The 20,619-nt window shown below is 40.8% G+C and overlaps 1 protein-coding gene across 1 annotated transcript in view; it reads right to left on the bottom strand.

Annotated features, from left to right (window-relative positions):
• Positions 1-20,619, bottom strand: part of akap9 (A kinase (PRKA) anchor protein 9) — a 186,474-nt gene that overhangs the window by 93,721 nt on the left and 72,134 nt on the right. Inside the window, exons 21-23 of the mRNA XM_052016199.1 lie at positions 20,368-20,480; positions 18,807-19,024; positions 8,351-8,577 (exon numbers count right to left, since the gene is read on the bottom strand). Of these exons, the coding sequence (XP_051872159.1) occupies positions 8,351-8,577; positions 18,807-19,024; positions 20,368-20,480 (558 nt within the window). The remainder of the gene's footprint in view (positions 1-8,350; positions 8,578-18,806; positions 19,025-20,367; positions 20,481-20,619) is intronic.

Raw genomic sequence — 20,619 nt, 5'->3', positions numbered from 1 at the left:
AGGGTCTTAGGAGAGCTAGAAGGGGACACAAGAAGGCCTTAGTGAGTGAAAACCCCAATGTGTTCTACACGTATGTGAAGAACAGGAGGATGACTAGAGTGAAGGTAAGACTGCTCAGGGATAAAGGGGAAAACGTGCCTGGAGGCGGAGGAGGTAGGGGAGGTCTTTAGTGAATACTTTGCATCAGTGTTCACTAGAGAGAAAGACTTTGACAAATATGAGGTCAGCGGAGAACAGGCTAATGTGCTGGAGCACGTTGAGGTTAAGAAAGAGGCAGCATTGGAGCTTCTGAAGAACATTAGGATAGATAACTCCCCGGAGCTGGATGGGATATACCCCAGGTTCCTACAGGAAGCGAGGCAAGAGATTGCTGGGGCGTTGACGATGATATTTCCCTGGTCACTGGGGTTGTACCAGAGGACAGGAGGATGGGAAATATTGTTACCTTGTTCAAGAATGGTAATAGAGATAATCCTGGGAATTATAGACCAGTGAGTCTTACATCAGAGGTCGCAAACTATTGGAGAGGATTCTTAAGGACAGGGTTTATGAGCATTTGGAGAAGCATAGTCTTATTAGGGATAGCCAGCATGGCTTTGAGGGGTGCAGGTTGTGCCTCACAAGCATAATTGAGTTTTTCCAGGAGGTGACAAAAAAAATTGATGAAGGTAGTGTGGTGGATGTGGTGTATATGGATATAGGTTGTGATGCAAGGCGTTTGACAAGGTTCCCCATGGTAGGCTCATCCAGAAAGTCATGAAGCATAGGATCCACGGAGACTTAGCTGCGTGGATTTGGAATTGGCTTGCCCACAGAAGGTAGAGGGTGGTAGTAGATGGGGAGTATTCTGCCTGGAGGTTGGTGACTAGTGGTATTCCGCATGGATCCGTGTTGGTAAGTTTACAGATAACACGAAGGTTGGTGGTGTTGTGGATAGCGCAGAAGGTTGTAGTAGGTTACAGTGGGATACAGACAGGATGCAGAGTTGGACAGAGAAGTGATAGGTGGAGTTCAATCCGGAAAAGTGCGAAGTGATACACTTTGGAAGATCGAACTTGAAGGCGGAGTACAAGGTTAATGGCAGGAATTTTAGCAGTGTGGAGGAACAGAGGGATCTTGGGGTCCATGTCCATAGATTCCTCAAAGTTGTCACTCAAGTTGATAGGGTGGTTAAGAAGGCATATGGTGTGCTGGCCTTCATTAGTCGGGGGACTGAGTTCAAGAGACGTGAGATAATGTTCCAGCTCTATAAAACTGGTTAGACCACAGAGTATTGTATTCAGTTCTGGTCACCTCATTATAGGAAGGATGTGGAAGCTTTAGAGAGGGTGCAGAGGAGATTTACCAGGATGCTGCCTGGATTGGAGAGCATGTCTCATGAGGAAAGATTGAGCGAGGTAGGGTTTTTCTCTTTGGAGTGACACAGGATGAGAGACGACCTGATAGAGGGGTATAAGATTATGAGGGCATAGACAGAGTGGACAGCCAGCACCTTTTCCCCAGGGTGACAACAGTCAATACCAGAGGACATCCGTTTAAGGTCAGAGGAGGAAAGTTTAAGGGAGATGTCAGAGGCAGGTTTTTTTGTTTAAAAATACAGAGAGCGGTGGGTGCCTGGAATGCACTTCTGGGAGTGGTGGTAGAGGCTGATACTATAGGCACATTTAAAAGACTCTTAGATAGGCACATGGGTGAAAGAAAAACTGGAGCTCTGTGTAGGAGGGAAGGGTTAGATTGATCATATTGCAAAGGTTTATATGGGTAGGCACAACATCGTGGGCAGAAGGGCTCATACTGTACTGAACTCTTCTATGTTCTAATATGAAGACAACATAAAATTCAGGTGCAGGAAACAGTGAGGAGGATAATTATAGATCACAAAACAGATAAACTGGCAGATTGGGCAAACAAGTGGCAAATGAAATTTAATGGTGGGAAGTGTGGAATGATGCACATTTACATAAAGAATTAGGATAAAATTAGCTAGATGGAACAGTTCTAGGTGGTGTGCAGGAACAGAGGGACCTAGGTGCATTTGTGCCGAAATCTTCAGAAATGGCATGATACACTGACAGAGATGCAAGTAAAGCAGCATTCATGGAGTATAAAAGCAGGGAGGATATATTGAAGTTGTATAAAACACTAGTTGGACAACAACTGGAATACTGCATTCAATTCTGACTACCACACTTTAGGAAGGGTGTGAAGGTTCAAGAGAAGATGCATACGAAGATTTACTAGAATACTTTTGAGGATGAGAGAATTCAGTTGCAGGATTAGACTTGAAAAATCAAGACAAAGAAGGTTTTATAGAGATGTACAAGTTTACGTCAGATAAATAGCGAGAAACTGTTAGCATTGGTGGACAGTTCAAGGATAATGGCAGAAGTGTTGGTTCTAAGAGCATCGGTGAGAGTTACTGTCCATGGAAATAAGTGTGCAATAATAGGAAAATTGATGTTGGCATATTTATTTAGGAACAGCAATTAAGGATACACATAATTTTAGGCAAAAATGGCAGGCCTATTTTTCTAACCGCTCCAATTGATGTGGCAATGTTGGATTCAATATGTAACTAAATGTGAAACCTGCAAACTGGAAAAAAAAGCACAACATTTTAAATTAAAGATCTATGATGAGGGCCAAGAAATTGATTCATCTACAACAACTGTTTTTGACATGGTCTTTAGGCTATTAAACATGAAGTGCACACATTTATCTAGACATGTGCTATTTGTCATATTGAACAAGGATACACAAAACAGTCATTTATCCACTTGAACCCAGCACAAAAAGGTCTAATATTTAAGGGCCTTCTCTAAGATTGGTTTGCCCTGAGACAGCCTGTTGTTATTGCTGTGGGCTGCTTTCAAAGAAAACAATTAGGTTGATCCCCATCCATTATCCATGCCAGCATTCTAATTGCAAACTTGGACCCAATCCCCAGTAACATATCCAAGAACAGTTATGGCACTATCAGGGTCCTACACTTACAAATCCCCTTTATGGTATGCTCTTTATACTTCATTGAAAACAATGAAAAGAGGCCAGAGGTCCTGGATGCCAGGACGCTCTGGCATTCCATGAAGTGTAATCAATGACAACTGCACCACTAACCACATTCTCCCACCCCATCCAAACTCTGCACCCAAAAAACTGATGCTGGTCTTGAACAATAAATTAAAAATTCCAGCTATCTTCATTGAACCTGGAAATTGAACACTAATTATTTAGTAATCCAGCAGACCAAATGAAACAACTATATTCATTCATATCCCTTTTCATGACATTACCCATGACTGCGCCTAACCAGTGAATGCACCTTCAGTATTCTGTAACTTCATGTTCCATGTATAGGTAAATGAAAGCTATTATAATTGTTTCCAACTTTGAAATGAATAAACTACTGTAATCACCTTTCTTATCTAACCATGTTCTTCTGATGTCAGTTTTGATTCATTACAGCCTGAAGGCTCATAATATTCCTCTCAACCAATTCATCTCTAGTGTTAACCTGTGTTTCTGATATTCCAGTACCTATCTCTTTAGTAGAAGAGGGATGGATATTGTTCCATGACCTTTATTTTCCTTTTGTTAATTGTCTCTGGATGGCACAGTGGTGCTGAAGATAATGAACCTCATTTCTCCAGCAATCCAGGTTCAATTCTGAACTCTTCTGCTGTCTGGTTAGAATTTTCACATCCTCCGTGACTGAATGGGTTTCCCACGGGTGCTCCAGTTCCCTCTCACATTTCAAATACATTTTGGTTGGTAGGTTAATTGGTAACTGTAAATTGCTTCTAATGTAGGCAACTAGGAGAATCAGGGAGTCTTAATGGGCATGTGCGAAAGAACTGGTTACAGGGGACTAAGTGCAGAAGTGGGATTGTTCTGAGAGCTGGCACATACTCAATGGATCAAATGGCTTCCCTCACTGTCATGAGAGAATCTGAAGTTTACTCTTCCCCACTCGCACCTCATCAGTTAAGTTTTTGCACATCTGTTTAATTCCAACATCATCAGCAACTGAGACTATTTAAAAACTTAACAGTGTCAAATCCTCCAACGTCATCCTGCTTCCGGTGCTACATTAAGTAAATCAGGTGACTGCATGTCTCAATCTAGCCCTTGAAAGATACGTTTTTGATTTTTTTTCCTATTCATCCAATAGCACTCAGGGACACATTACTTTTGACATTACCATCAAATTGCAATAAGTTTATTTAAAATAATATGCACTTACATAATACCTCTTATTTGGGAAAATGTCTCAAGTTCCAACAACAAAGATGCAATACCAACATGAATGATGCTAAATGCAAATAGGCTAATCTGAATCATGGAGCACCACCTATCATGGGAATACAGGAGGCTATGTCTGGTAAAAGCTGACTCTGTGAGATATCAAGATCAGTGTTAAGCACAGGTTGTAAGATATCCATGCTGATCCTGACCAGTGATTTCAAGGGGCAACCTTGGCTCAACAGCATAGAAGTCTGATGCTTGCTACAGAGATCTGTATTTAAATTGGGAATCTACAGAGGAACATTTTACCTGAAGAAATACTGTTACTTCTGTAATTGGAGTACTACACAAGCTTTCTCTTGATTTGCAACATAGTACTGTTCTTATCCATCCAAGGAACTGGGCTTGTCATTAGAGTACATCTTCCCCAAAATGCTGCAAATACATCCCAGGTGTAGGCTGAGATGCTGAACTCCGGAAAAAAATTGGTTTGTTTGTTTCAAAAACCAGAATGCTGGAAGAACTAAGTGGGTCAAGCAGCATCCATGGAGGCAAAAGATGCAAGTTGACTGTTCAGGTTAGTTTGCACTCGTTTGTTTGAAAGCCTCTGCTGAAGGCCTCGGGGACTCTCAGGTTACAATCAAGATTTGGAAATTTTGTATCTCAAACCTTTCCATTTTCTTTTAATGCTTTATTCATCACATAAATATTTAATTAACCTTTTGCTTACAGAGAACAGAAATGAAAAGGGTAAATTTTATTCAACAGCTATGCAAATCCCTGGTTATACTACACTTGGATCACTGTAAACATTTACGACTGAGTCAAAGCTATACAGCATGGAAACAGACCCTTCAGCCCAACTCATTGGCCCACACCCCTCTAAACCTTTTCTATCCATATACCTGACCAAATGTCTTTTAAACGTTGAAACTGTACGAGCCTCAACCATTTCCTCTCACAGCTCCATATACCCACCAACCAAAGTGAAAAACTTGCCTCAGATGCCTTTTAAATCTTTCCCCTCCCACCTTAAACCTAGTTTTAGACTGGCTTATTGTGGGGAAAAAGACTGTGACCATCCACTTTAGCTATACCCCTTGTGATTTTACAAACCTTTAAGGTCACCCCTCTGCCTCCTTTGCTCCAGGGACATTCCTCTGCCCTCATTGCAATAAACTGTGTCCACCCAGGTCACATTGCTCTAATTGGCTTAACTTTTCTATTTATGTCAGAAAGTGAGCATTGCTGTCAAGGCCAACAGTTATTACCTATCCCAAGTTGCCCTTGAGAATGTGATGGCGGGCCACCTTCTTTGAACTGTTGTAGTCCTTCTTGTGAAGGTACTCCCCCAATCCTGTAGCATGTGGAATTTTTTTTAGAACTAGCAATAGCAAAGGAATGGCAGTGTATTTCCAAATAAGGATCATGTGCAACTTGGAGGGAGAACCTGGAGATGATAGCCTTCCAATGAGCCTGCCGCTCTTGTCCTTTGGAGGTGCTGTTGAAGTAGCCACTGCAGTATCTGCAGTGTATTTTGTAGCTGGTGCACATTTCAGTCAACATATGTTAATGATGGACGGAATAAATACTTGGAGCAGTGGATGGGGTGCCAATCAAGGGGGCAGCTTTGTCCTGGATGGTGTTTAGCTCTTTGAGTGTTGTTAGAACTGTACTCATTTGGGGAACTGTATTCCGTTATACTCCTATGTCGTTCTGTGGAAATATTTTTTCCACAGGTGTCAGGAGGTAATTCATTGCCACAGTATATCCTGTCTCTGACCTGCTCTTGTTGCCATATTATTTATGTGGATTTATTAGTTTCTGTTGAGTACAAGAGTTGGGACATCATGTTATATAAGGCAATGGTAAGACTGCACCTGAAATATCATGTGCAGTCCTGGTCACCATACTATATGAAAGGTTCGATTAAACTAGAGACAGTGCATAAGGTATTCACAAGGATGTTGCCAGGACTGGAGGGCTTGAGTTATAAGGAAAGACTAGATAGAACAGACAGATTATACTGGTCTTGGAAGAAATGCGCTGTAGGATTTACTCAAATGATTGTAGTTTAACCCTTCAAGTTTAGCAAAGAAGGAATACATAAACTAGGACTCTATTCCATAGAATGTGGAAGATTCAAAGGATAATTTTCATGATATTAAGGGAAGCGGTTATGCTAGATAGAGAGGAATTACTTCTACTGGTTGCGTAGTCTCGGACTTAGGGAATAGTTTAAAAATGAAAGCAAAAACAGCTCAAAAGTAAAAAAAAAATAAATCCAGATGCTCAAGACGGCAGAAGTTAGGAACTCTCTTCTACATTAGTAACTGCTACACAATGAATTGTTAATTTTAAGTCTGAGCATGATAGATTTTTGGTAGCCTAAGGTATTAAGTGTTACAAGACAAAACTGGATGTATGGAATTAAGTCATAGGCCAGCCACAACCTCACTGAATGTTGGAACAGGCTCAGGGGCGGGCTAAATGTCCCAGTGTAGCAGCTAGCTACACACTACAAAATGAAGACACAGAGTCGTTGGTACGAAATCAGAAGTTGAATGAACGACAGGGGCACGGTGCGCCTTTAATATCCCAAAACTTCCCACACTGACGTCACGCGCGGGTCACCTGACCTTCCCGCGCGCAGGCTTTCCTAGCCTAACGATGGGGAAGGAGGAGGGCCCCACACCATCTTGGATCGGGGCCTCCGATGATGTTCGCAATGTCGGGAGCCGGTTCGATGCCGGTGCAGTGAGTCGCTACACCAGCACTAGAACTAGGTGGTTTTACCTGAGCAAAAACACCTCTTATAACATAGGAAATAGCAAGAGGGGGCATTTGGCCTTTTGCCTGCTCTGTCCTTCATCAAGATCATGGTTAATCTTCTACCTCAACCATTTTCCTGCATTATCCCCTAAATATCCAGGCATTTCAGAGAGATGTAATTGATAAATATAGGTGTTAGGCCAGAGGAGGAAATATAAAGGGTGACCAGAAGCATAAGCATCTCGGGGCTACGGAGGTAGGGCAAATTTCTAGGTAATCCTTTGGAAAGTTCCTGAAGTAATTGCCATATCAATCTATGCTGCAAGCTGTGAATTCAGTTGGTAGGAGATGGACAATGAATATCCAGATGAGCCTTTCAGTGGCAATGTTCCCTTTTAATTAGCGATGTACCAACAGAGAACAATGCAGAAATCCAAGCCTGAAGACATGTCAGTTACACAATGAACGAGAAGGTTGATGCTTGAGTGATCTTTTAAGAGCAGCCTCTACATAATGAAAGCACTTTAGAGGTGGTTTACCAGACTGATACTTGGAACGGGTGGGTTATCACATGAGAAAAGTTTGGAAATGGCTAAACCTGTAAATACTGGAGTTCATAACAGTGAGAGGTAACTTGATTGAAACATATAACATCCTGTCCTACAGTGGATGTAGAGGGGTGTTTTCTCTTGTGGGACATTCTTGAACTAGGGATCATCCAGTTAACATAGCTGAGATAATTTATTTTTCCACCTCAGAGGGTCATAAGTCATTAGAACTCTCTTCTTCAAAGGACAGTATAAGCAGAAGATTTGAATGTTTTTAAGGTAGCAGTCAATAGATACCTGATAAGCAAGGGACAAAAAGTAACCTTGTGTAAACAGGAATGCAGAGTTGGGGTTACAATCAGATCACCCATGAGCTTAAATACTGAAGCAGGCTTGAGAAGCCAAGTGATCTACTCCTGCTCCTAATTTTTATATTTGTATCTAACAGCGGTGAGGTTAAGGACTGTGCATTCCCACAACTCTAAATCCAGTATATTTTTTTCTAAAAATCAAAATCCCAATTGATGGAAGACCAAAGTACATGATCAAAATGTAGGACCTTGTGGACGAATGTGAAATCACTACTTTCTGTACATGCTTTCCTCTGAGGCATGACTGCACTAATACTAAATTCCTGATTGCAGCATCTCCAATTTCCACCAGGTTTTCTGCTCTCAGGTGAAAGAGCACACAAATGTAATTCCAAACCATATAAGACCTCACCTTTAAGTTGTTCCACTCTATCAAGATTCCTCAAATCAAACTTTCATAAAAAAACTTATTACCTGATAGGTAGTCTCAGTAATAGCCTCCAGTAGTTTTTCCAAAGCTGCTTGTAGACGAGTTCCCACATGCAATACAAGCTCTTCAGTCTCAGAATCTAGTTCTCCACCACTGAAAATATCCTGTGTGAAGTGGTGATCCAGTTCCAGTCCTTCATCTGCCCCTCCTGACCACAGAGTAGTAACATCACCTTCTGTTTCAGTACCATGATAGGTATCTGGCTGCTCTTCTGAGAATTAAATAAAAAGGTCATGAGAGTATGAATTTGACCACTGAACAGAATGCTACTTCACATTATGTTCACGAACTTGTTCAGAATTATAGTTCAAGATTTAGTTCACTAGAAATGTCAATTTGTGTGTTACATGCTAGCTATTGGAAATTTTTATTTGAAAGAGAAAAGTTTGAATAATTATTCATGGATTACCTGCTCATTTTGATAAACTAGACAAATAAGACCTAATTAAACTTTTTCAGAAAATACACAGGTCGAACTGAATTGGCAAGGAGAAAAAAAATAGCAAGCGAAGAATCTCAGACTGTTTGATCTCACTGAAACCACTGAGATATGTCTTTGCCAGCTATTTGAAACAGCTATCCAGTTTAATCTCATTCTCTTCCTCCCCCTACAAATGAGCAAAGATTTTATTAATACAACAACTATTTTACACTTGGAAAGCAACCATATGTGATGGTCCTCAGGAGCCAAGACCATTAATCTGCTTGATTATACTTCCCTGCATAAAATGCCATCGAGTTCAGGATTCTTCATGGAACCCAGCAGTAGATTATAAGGAACAGAAGCAGAAGCAAGCCATTCAGCTTCTCACACCTGCTCTGCCATTCATTGCTTTTTTTTAAAACCTTACCTCACTTTCCTATACTTATAGATCCCCTTCAAATTAACATCGTTTCCTTCACTGTAATTGAGTCAGGACTTTGAAATTCCATATTGAATAGCAATATGGGCATATCTTCACCAGATGAGCTGGCGCTACTCAAGAAAACAGTTAACCACCACCAACTCAATGCCCATTCAAGATGGAAAAAAATGTTTGCTTTGTCATTGACAACTACATCTCATGTGTAAATAAAGAAAATGAAAGATAAGAAAGTGAGGAACTAGTTCACACAAGCTTGGTTAGACCTCATGTGGAATGTTCTGCTGTTTTGGGCAACACGCCTCTGGAAGATACAGTGGCTTCGAAGGGAGCACATGACAGATTCACAATAACCTTAGTACAGTTCATAAGATTAAAGTATGAGGTTAAGTTGCTTGAGGTCAGTCTGTATATTGTCTTTACTAAGACTGCTAGAACCAGAGTCTTACAGCATGGAAACAGGCCATTCAGCCCATTATATCCACCCTGACCAGTGGAGGTCCATCAGTATTAATCCCATCTTTCAACATTTGACCCATAGGCTTCAATGCCCAGGTGATTTAAGTACTCATCTAGATACTTCTTAAATACTGTAAGTGACTCTGCTTTCACTAATCTCTGGCACCACATTCCAGGTACTCGCCACTCTCTGGGTGAAAAAGATCCCCCCCCAAATCCCCTCCAAGTCTCTTATCCCTTATGTTCACTAGCTTTATTCACCTCTGATAAGAAAAAGTTTCCTGCAGTCTTCCTGATCTACACTCCTCATAAATTTATATACCTCAGTCACGTCCCCTCTTAACTTCCTCTGCACTAGGAAAAACAGACCTATCCTCAAACCGAGTTGTTTAAATTAACAAAAGAAAAATTATCAGGCTGATGCAAGGAGGCAAAATCTTAAAATTATAGATAATCCATTCAGGAATGAAATCTTTTTTTGACAAAGAATAGTAGGAATCTGAAATGTGCTCTTCCCAAAAGGTGTGGATGCTAAGCCAAATGAAATTTTCAAGACTGAACTTGATAAATGTTTGTTGTGAATATAGGACAGCAAGGGCTTTGGAGAACAGGCGAACAAAACTGATGTACAGAACAACCATGAACGGAAAAATAATGTTCATATTCCTCTGCCACTGCAAAACTTTACTTTTGAAATTGGTGAGAAAAACATTTTAGCACAAGTATTTATAAATAAATAAATGCTCATCATAAGATTAAACTAATATCTGGATTAAAAACAAGTTTAATCTTGCAGGCAGTATCTACTTATAAATTCCTGTGCTTCTCATTGAATACTTCGATGAATGAGGTGGGCAGATTGTTAACTACAAGTTAATTTGGAGATGGATAGGAGAAGCAATTTGATACTCCCTGAACATTGAAGCCGTATGCTTTTTAAACAATTCAATATTTCTATTATACATAATGAACACCAAGTGGGGGCAGGTGGTGGTAACTGGTATATTGTTTGAAGAATGGATGCTGGCCAAGCCACTTTGATTTCTATGTCCTTCTATGAATAATGGCATCTATTTTCAGCATCCATCTGATGATGATCATGCTTCATTCAAAGTCATTTCTTTACGGAGACTTCAAGAAAATCCCCTATGCTGGAAGTGTAGAAGTGGCCAGATTGATGAACAGGTTCCAAGATCAGTCAACTGCATTCTTTTTCACTGTGCCAAGCTACTGTTAAGTTCAGTGTGCCATTCATAAAGGTTTCACAGACATCCAAAGCGTGTTTCTATCGTGTGACATTTACAAGCAAACATTACTAAAATAGTGAGTTTAACCTTAATGAAACAGTATTGTAATTTATAAGCATTTAGAAACTGTCCAGAGTTAAATATGGATACTTAGGTAAAATCAGTCTTAGTAGAGCAAAACACAAGTGAAAGAAAAAGAAAGCATGAAAGATTGGATTTCTAAATTACTTTTCACAATCTCTGGATATCCAAATGTGCTTTACATTCAGTGATGAACCTTTAAGCACTTTACTGTCATAATACAGGCAATGAGGCAGTCAGTTTGTACATAGCAAGGTCCCATAAACAGATAACTTGTTTTAGTGATCTGCTTGAGGAAAAGATTTTGGTCAAGGCATACTATGTGGAGGATTTGAAACCAGAACCTAAATCATTCTGCAGGACCCAAATGACTCTAACTGATGGCTACATTTGAAACAACAGTCTCTTCTATTTTTCGATAATTCTATATACATAAATGTTCTCTTCCTTCCCATAACCCCACACAAAAAAAAAATCACACCTACGGTTATAGATGTGTCTGACATAAACACTGCTACAATACCATTGCTGCAGATTTGCATTTATATAACAGCTGATCAACTCCTAAGTTTCTCAAATCACTTCAATTATTTACTTCTGTTTACATTTAATCCACAAAAAAATTTTTTTTGAACTCAGAACTAGTTAATCTGAACAGAGTGTGACTTTGAGGTAGTAGGTGAAGGAGGTGGTGATTTTTATGCTATTTGAGGAACGAATGTTGGCAAAGAAAACAAGAGATTCCTATGCTTTCCTGTGAATAATGCCATGCACATTCAATATCCATCTGATGTTTCATTCAAAGGACTCCAAATGTGATGCAGCACAAGATAATAAGCAAGTCTCCTTTGGTAATATTTTGGAGCATCAATCTAGATTCTCTGTTCAACTCATGAGTAGGATTAAAATTCACAAGGAACAAGTCAAATTAAGCTTTGCTACATACTTCTATTATATTTCCATCTTATCAAATTGTTTAAAGTAGACTGTCGTCGATTGGTGGTTTCAAAATAACTATCAGAATTCTAATCTGCAAATCCACTAAGCTGAAAACCTTACTTAATCTTCCCAATTTCTTTCTAATAAAAAGGAAAATTTATGAAATAAACCTGAAATAAACTGCCTCAGCAGTACATCCTTGCTTTTATATTCTAGACCTCTCAAAATGAATGCTAACATTGCATTTGCCTTCTTTACTACCAACTCAACCTGCCAATTAACCTTAAGGGAATTCTGAACTAGGATTCCTAAGTCCTTTGCATCACTGATTTCTGAATTCTGTTCCCTATTTAGAAAATAGTCCACACCTTTATTCTTCCTACTAAATTGCATAACCCACACTTCCCTACGCTGTATTCCATCTGCCACTTCTTTACCCAGTCTCCCAACCTGTTCAAGTCCTTCTGCAGACTCCCTGCCTCCACGACACTACCTGTTCTTCCACTTACCTTTGTGTCATCTGCAAACTTGGCCACAAAGCGATCAGTTCCTTCATCCAGATCATTAATGTAGAAAGTGAAAAGTTGCGGTCCCAACACTGACCCCTGCTGAACTTCATTAGTCACTGCTAGTCATCCTGAAAAGAACCCCTTTATCCTCACTCTCTGCCTTCTGCCAGTCAGCCAATCTTTTATCCATGCTTGTATGTTGCCTCTAACACCATATTTCAAACAAAACTTTGTTTCTAACCCTTTCTCCTCCTTAAGCAGGATTGAGGCTTCGATTCTGGTTTTCTAGATTCCGGTGAGGCCGATATGGGAACCACAGATTCTTCCATTGATGGGGCAGGTGGTGCCTATCATAAGGTCCTCAATGTTGGGGATACTGGCTTTGGGAGAGGACTCATCCTTTGAAGAATTTTGTGGAGACAGTGTCGGTGTTATCTTTTCAGGGCAATGAGATGCCTATTGTAGGTACAGCAAGCCTTAGAAGTGGTTCATGCATTTCAGGATTTCACTGTGAACTTTTAATGTTAGCTGGCTGTACTGTACAGAGAGGGCAGGTTGATAGAGGACCTTTGGCTCATGGATGTTGAATGTTAAGGTCCATCCTCTCATATTCTTCAGTGAATGAATCAATGACAACTTGGAGCTCAGTTATTGTAAATGCAAGCACCTCGGTATACTGCAGCCTGGCTACTGAAGTTGAGAAATCCTAGTTCTGAAGAGTAGACACCATGAGATAAACCATTGCTCTTAATCCAGTAGACTAGCTCCACTCCAGCAGAAGCCTATTGGAGGTGAGGTATAGTACTGCAGTGAGAAAGAGTGAAAAAAATCTCTGAAGCAATGACTCAGCCTTGCTTGATATGTAGAGGAATTTCAATCAAGAATCCATAACCTTATTGTCCACATTTGGAAAGAGAATAAAGCAGGGGACTTCAGAGATGCTATGATTATAGCCAAATAAAAGAAAAGAAAACAAATTTAAATCTGGCAAGTACTGAGGGGTCTCCCTACCCTCTATTACAGAACAAGGCAATGCCAGAATCCTCCTCAGCAGCAGCTTCGCAGTGGCTGAAGAACTGCTCCCTTTATCACAGTGTGAATTCCCTCTTTCTAGGAGTACAGTGGACATTATTTTCTCCATCCAATAATTTTGAGAGAAATGCAGAAACCTGCGCAAACCACTGTATATGGCATTTTGGAAATTCACTACGGGTTTTGTCTCTGTTGGTGAGGAAGAACTATAAAGCACCCTCCTAAAATTTTGCAGCCAGCAAAAATTAAGTTGTACCTTAGATTTACTTCAGGGTGGCATTCATGTCATAATCACAACCAACAAGTGCCAACTCCTGCAGTAAGGCTGAGAATAGATTTTGGGTGGACTTTTCAGTGCAGTGCTGATAATCTTCCACACCGCTGGTGTCTTCATTCAAATGGGAGGTGAAAACAAATGCCTGTCTTGCAGCTATTGCAGACATTGAAAATCCAAATTATATTGTTCTACATTCATTGTTTGCACAACCTTGAAGAACATAACGAGCAGCAATTCAAAACTAAATGATTGGTTATGAAGATTATGACAATACTGGAATTTCAACATTTACTTTTCTTCCTTTTGTTCTGAACTTTCATCTGCAATACAAGGGTTCCTTTAATCCAGGTTTGAGAACCAAAACAAAAGCAGAAAACAAAACTGATGAGGGAATGGTGGGTTCTGATTTACATTCAGTGACTAAATAGTCTCATTGGCAGAAGGATAACAGGAGTAAAGGTAGGACCGATTAGGGATAAAGGTGGGAAGATGTGCCTGGAAGCTGTGGAAGTGGGTGAGGTCCTCAATGAATACTTCTCTTCAGTATTCACCAAGGAGAGAGGCCTTGATGACGCTGAGGACAGTGCTGGTAAGGGTAATGTTCTGGAGCATGTTGATATCAAGAGAGAGGATGTGTTGGAGCTGTTAGAAAATATTAGGACAGATAAGTCCCCCGGGCCTGACGGAATATTCCCCAGGCTGCTTCGCGAGGCGAGGGAGGAGATTGCTGAGCCTTTGGCTAGGATCTTTTGAGTCTTCTTTGTCCATGGGAATGGTACCGGAGGATTGGAGGGTGGCAAATGTTGTCCCCTTATTCAAAAAAGGTAATAGGGATAGTCCAGGGAATTATAGAGCAGTGAGTCTTACGCCTGTGGTGGGCAAACTGTTGGAAAGGATTCTTAGAGATAGGATCTATGGGCATTTAGAGAATCATGGTTTGATCAGGGACAGCCAGCATGGCTTTGTGAAGGGCAGATCATGTCTCACAAGCCTGATAGTGTTCTTTGAGGAGATGACCAGACAGATTGATGAGGGTAGTGCAGTAGATGTAGTCTACATGGATTTTAGTAAGGCATTTGAGACAAGGTTCCATATGGTAGGCTTCTTCAGAAGGTCAGAGGGCATGGGATCCAGGGAAGCTTGGCTGTGTGGATTCAGAATTGGCTTGCCTGTAGAAAGCAAAGGGTTGTGGTGGAGGGAGTGCATTCAGATTGGAGGGCTGTGACTAGCGGTGTCCCACAAGGATCGGTTCTGAGACCTCTGCTTTTCGTGATTTTTATTAATGACTTGGACGAGGGGGTAGAAGGGTGGGTTGGCAAGTTTGCAGATGACACAAAGGTTGGTGGTGTTATGGATAGTGTAGAGGATTGTTGAAGATTGCAGAGGGATATTGATAGGATGCAGAGCTGGGCTGAGAAGTGGCAGATGGAGTTCAATCCGGAGAAGTGTGAGGTAGTACACTTTAGAAGGACAAACTGCAAGGCAGAGTAGGAAGTTAATGGCAGGATTCTTGGTAGTGTGGAGGAGCAGAGGGATCTGGGGTTTCATATCCACAGATCCCTGAAAGTTGCCTCACAGGTGGATAGGGTAGTTAAGAAAGCTTATGGGGTGTTAGCTTTCATAAGTCAAGGGATCGAGTTTAAGAGACGCGAGGCAATAATGCAGCTCTATAAAACTCTAGTTAGACCACACTTAGAATACTGTGTCCAGTTCTGGTCGCCTCATTAGAGGAAGGATGTGGAAGCGTTGGAAAGGGTGCAGAGGAGATTTACCAGGATGCTGCCTGGTTTAGAGAGTATGCATTATGAGGAGAGACTAAGGGAGCTAGGGCTTTACTCTTTGGAAAGGAGGATGAGAGGGGACACGATAAGAGGTGTACAAAATATTAAGAGGAATAGATAGAGTGGACAGCCAGCACCTCTTTCCCAGGGCACCAAGGCTCAATACAAGATGGCATGACTTTAATGGGTGGGAAGTTCAAGGGAGATATCAGAGGAAGGTTTTTTACCCAGCGAGTGGTTGGGGCATGGAATGCACTGCCTGGGGCAGTGGTGGAGGCAGGTACATTGGTCAAGTTCAAGAGATTATTAGATAAGCATGTGGAGGAATTTAAAATAGAAGGATATGTGGGAAGGGGTTAGATAGTCTTAGGCGAGGTTTAAAGGTCGGCACAACATTGTGGGCCGAAGGGCCTGTATTGTGCTGTATTGTTCTATGTTCTTTTATGTTGCTGACAAAGCTATTCAGATGGTGACCCAATTCAAAAAATGTGAGGAATCTTGTACGTGGCATTCTGGTGAAGAGATTTGTATGTACGATTGGACCTGGATGAAAAGGGGCTAAAAAAAAAGCAAGATATCCTGAACATAATACTCACTGAAGGAAGGATATTCATCACACAGATGAAAAACAAGTTCAAACTGATAATAGCAGCTAAAAGCATCATGTACTGGTTAAAGATATGAGATTAGGTACCAAACCTTGGATAGGATATTAAAATCTCATATTGAAGACTTGGTACCTAATATGTATGTCTGTGCTGCAGAGGCTAATAAGCTTTTGCTGCTGTGCAAATCCACTCAGGATGCCTCTGCATTCCTATTTTTGATCACGATCTCGTTTGTATGCATTAGTACATTAAATGAGGAATGATTTTAAAGACAACTTTTTACAGGTTGAATCCTCTTAATTCTTTGCGTGGATATTTTCCTCCATCTAAATACTACCAGCCAACTTTACCTTTCACTGACAAACTTGTATTGCACCTTTAACTTGTGAAAAGGTCCCAAAACACTACATTAGAATGTTATCAAATAAAATCTAACTTCAAGAGATATTAGGAGAGAGAAATATAAGCTTGGACAAAAAGGCAAAGTGCATATTAAATGAGAGGGATGACAGAAATATAGAGGGGAAATTCTCTCAGCTGTTGACATTATAGCTATCAACAAAAATAACGGAGGGATCGTGAACAAATGTGCGCAAAAGGAGAGAACTGGAGAATGAACATATTGAAAACTAAAGGCACAGAAGAATCGAAAAACAAGGTTGAAGATTTTTTAAATCATTGCATTGTTCAATTCCCTGCTTCAATCTCAGGTTCCCACCTGTTTTAAGAAGACCACTATCATCCCACTACTGAAGAAAAGCAAGGTAACATGCCTCAATGACTACCGAACATTGGCTCTGACATCCACCATCATGAAGTGCTTTGAGAGGCTGGTCATGGCACTCATCAACTCCAGCCGCCCAGACAATTTCAACCCACTGCAATTCGCCTATCACCGAAACAGGTCTACAGTGGATGCCATTTCCCTGGCCCTACACTCAGCTTTGGAGCATCTGGACAGTAAGAACACCTACATTAGACTATTGTTTATTGACTACAGCTCTGCCTTCAATACAATAATCCCAAGTAAACTTGTCACCAAACTCAGAGACCTAGGACTCAACACCTCCCTCTGTAACTGGATCCTTGACTTTCTGACCAACAGACCGCAATCAGTGAGGATAGGCAGCAATACCTCCAGCACGATTATTCTCAACGCTGGTGCCCCACAAGGCTGCGTCCTCAGCTCTCTACTCTACTCCCTATATACTCATGACTGTGTGGCCAGATTCTGCTCTAATTCCATCTACAAGTTTGCAGATGATACCACTGTTGTAGGCCGTATCTCAAACAGCGATGAGTCAGAGTACAGGAAGGAGATAGAGAGCTTAGTGGAATGGTGTCATGACAACAACCTTTCCCTCAATGTCAACAAAACAAAAGTGCTGGTTATTCACTTCAGTACAGGGGGCAGTGCACATGCTCTTGTCTACATCAACGGTGCTGAGGTCAAGAGAGTTGAGAGCTTCAAGTTCCTGGGAATGAACATCACCAACAGCCTGTCCTGGTCAAATTACGTAGATGCCACGGCCAAGAAAGCTCACCAGCACCCCTACTTCGTCAGGAGGCTAAAGAGATTTGGTTTGTCCCCTTTGACTCTCACCAACTTTTATTGATGCACCACAGAAAGCATCCTATCTGGATGCACCACAGCTTGGTACAGCAACTGCTCTGCCCAGGACCGCAAGAAACTGCAGAGAGTTGTGGACACAGCCCAGTGCATCACAGACACCAGCCTCCCCTCCTTGGATTCTGTCTTTACCTCTCGCTGTCTTGGTGAAGCAGCCAGCATGATCAAAGGCCCCACCCGCCCAGATCATTCTTTCTTCTCTCCTCTTCCATCAGGTAGAAGATACAGGAGCCTGAGGGCACGTACCACCAGACTTAAGGACAGCTTCTACCCACTGTGATAAGACTATTGAATGGTTCCCTTATACGATGAGGTGGATTATGATTTCATGATCTACCTTGTTGTGACCTTGCACCTTATTGCACTGCACTTTCTCTGTAGCTGTGACACTTCACTCTGTACTGTTACTGTTTTTACCTGTACTACATCAATGCACTCTGTACTAACCCAATGTAACGGCACTGTGTAATAACTGGCCTGTATGATCGTTAAGCAAGACAAGTTTTTCACTGTACCTCGGTACAAGTGACAATAATAAACCAATACCAATACTCAGAGCCGACGTAAATTAGCAAACACAGGGATGTCTGAGTGCTGGCGATAGAGCTTTCGATAAGCTTAGTTTTATGAAGGATGGAAGATGCAAAGGTAGCTAGGAGGGCATTAGAATTATCGAGTCCATAGGCAAGAAAGTCTTAGATAAATATTTCAGGGGGTGAAGCAGCAAAGATTAAAAGGTGGTGATGGCTAACCAGCAACACCTGAAGAGCTTAGTGTCATTTTGCAGTGTGAGAAGAGAATTGAGCTCAGCAATGATATTCCTTCTCATGCACAAAACACCTCCCAATGGGTCAATATTTGAGTAGCAGACAATTGTGCAATGAGGGACCAGTTAAAAGAAACACATCTTTACTATTCATTTCAGTTGTACGTCATTTTTGATGTATGAGAGCATTCGATAAATTACTCACATTTGATGAAATTAATAAATTAGCCATGTCAAATTAGACATACCCTTTCCCTGACTATGAAGTGTGAAAGGCTTCAGTTGCTCAATGGATTCGTGTGCATCTTGTTCCCACAAGGAAGTTCTTGAAGGAAGCTGTCCTTTCACTGATCTTTCTACAAAGGCTGAAACGTGCCTATTTATAGTTTCTTCTGCAGCCGCCGTCGTCTTAACCACTTCTGACAAAACTTTCAAGAGTCTGTCATTGGCCTTTTGGAAACTATTTCTAAACATGATACAAGATCAATAATTATTTGAGAATAAATCATAAATTATATAATTGAACATGAAAACAATGGAAGAAACTATCCAAAATAAAAACAGAAAATGTTCAAAATACTTAGCAGGCCAGGCGGCATCTGTGGAAACAGAAACAGAGTTAATATTTCAGGAACAGCACACCATCTTCCATCTGGGTATGTAGCAGCAGTCGTCAGCTTCAAAACTGAATTCAACAATTCAAAACTTGCTTTTTCTGTTTGTACTGTAACTGATCAGTTCTGCTGTAAGGTGATCCATCTGTAACATTAACTCAGTTTTTTTCTCCTCACAGACACAGCATTTCCAGCATTCTCCTTTTGGTTTCAGGTTGAGCAACAGCTGAACTGCATTTACAACTTTAACCTGTCCTATTATTTGTTTTCTCCCTCTCTAACTGCTCACATGAATTTATCAATGAGACAGCTCCATAAACAGTGGGATCACCTCAGCAACCCTGGCCTTGTCTTATCAATCTCTCTCCCACCCTCTCTACAGCTTCTGTCAATTGCTCAGTTCTGACAAAGGGTCTTCGACCTGTTATGTTAATTCTGTTTCTTTTACCACAGGTGCCGCCTGACCTGCTGAGTGTTTCCAACATTTGCTGTTTTACATCAAATTATATAACTTTTACCTACTTTTTCCATTTAATTCAAATACAACTTAATCCAGTAAAATGTCCCAATTACTTCACAGAAACATAATCAAATAACAATTGCTATTAAGGCAAAGTGATAGGTATAAAGCAGGTGATGAATAGATTGATTCAATACATAGATTTTAATGAGCATCTTAAAGGAAAAGAGACATGTTGGTGATGTGGTGCTCAGGAGGTGGATTCCAGAACTTAAAACTGCAGGAATGCAGAGTTCCCTGGTTGTAGGGCTTACAGAGACAGGATGGAGCAATGCCAAGAAGTGAGTTGAAAAGAAAAGCACAAGTATTTTCAAGGTATTATTGGACCAGAGACCAATAAGAGTCAGCTGGCATAGGTGAACAGGGTTTCCTGCAAGTGAGTTGCAGGTAGCAGGATTTTGGATGAGCTCTGGCACACAATTTCTGAATTCATAGCATGTATTATTTAGATACTATGGTGAGAAATGGGATAATCATTGAAATCGTTGAATAATGTATGTCTAACTACACTTTCTAATAAGCACACACTGACAAATTAGTTAACCAGTTTTTAAAATTATACTCTCACACATGCCACTTTAAAAATCAACTTAGGAAAATAAAACAGTGTTCTATTAATTCATTCTCAATATTAAGTGTGCAAACTTGGAAAGCAAACTGCTGCATCATGCTAACCTTTGATTTATGAGGACAGTTTGATTTGCTTCTTCAGACTTTTCTTCAAACGATGGTATATTCATACATTGATCAGAATGCTTGTGGGATTTATGCTGGTCGTCTCTCTCACTCTGTTCAAGGTTGCGAATTGGTAGAAAGTTAATGAGTGACAAAAACCCAGTCATTCTACTCCCAAATCTTTAGCCCCAAACTTATAACTTCATTAAACTCAGATCTTAGGTCTAATTAAGTTCAACATCATGTGAAACT

The sequence above is a fragment of the Pristis pectinata genome, chromosome 5 (genome assembly GCF_009764475.1).
Source record: "Pristis pectinata isolate sPriPec2 chromosome 5, sPriPec2.1.pri, whole genome shotgun sequence".
NCBI classification, from domain to species: Eukaryota; Metazoa; Chordata; class Chondrichthyes; order Rhinopristiformes; family Pristidae; genus Pristis; species Pristis pectinata.
Note: the sequence above shows the minus strand (reverse complement) of the source record. Positions and strands in the feature narration are given on the sequence as shown.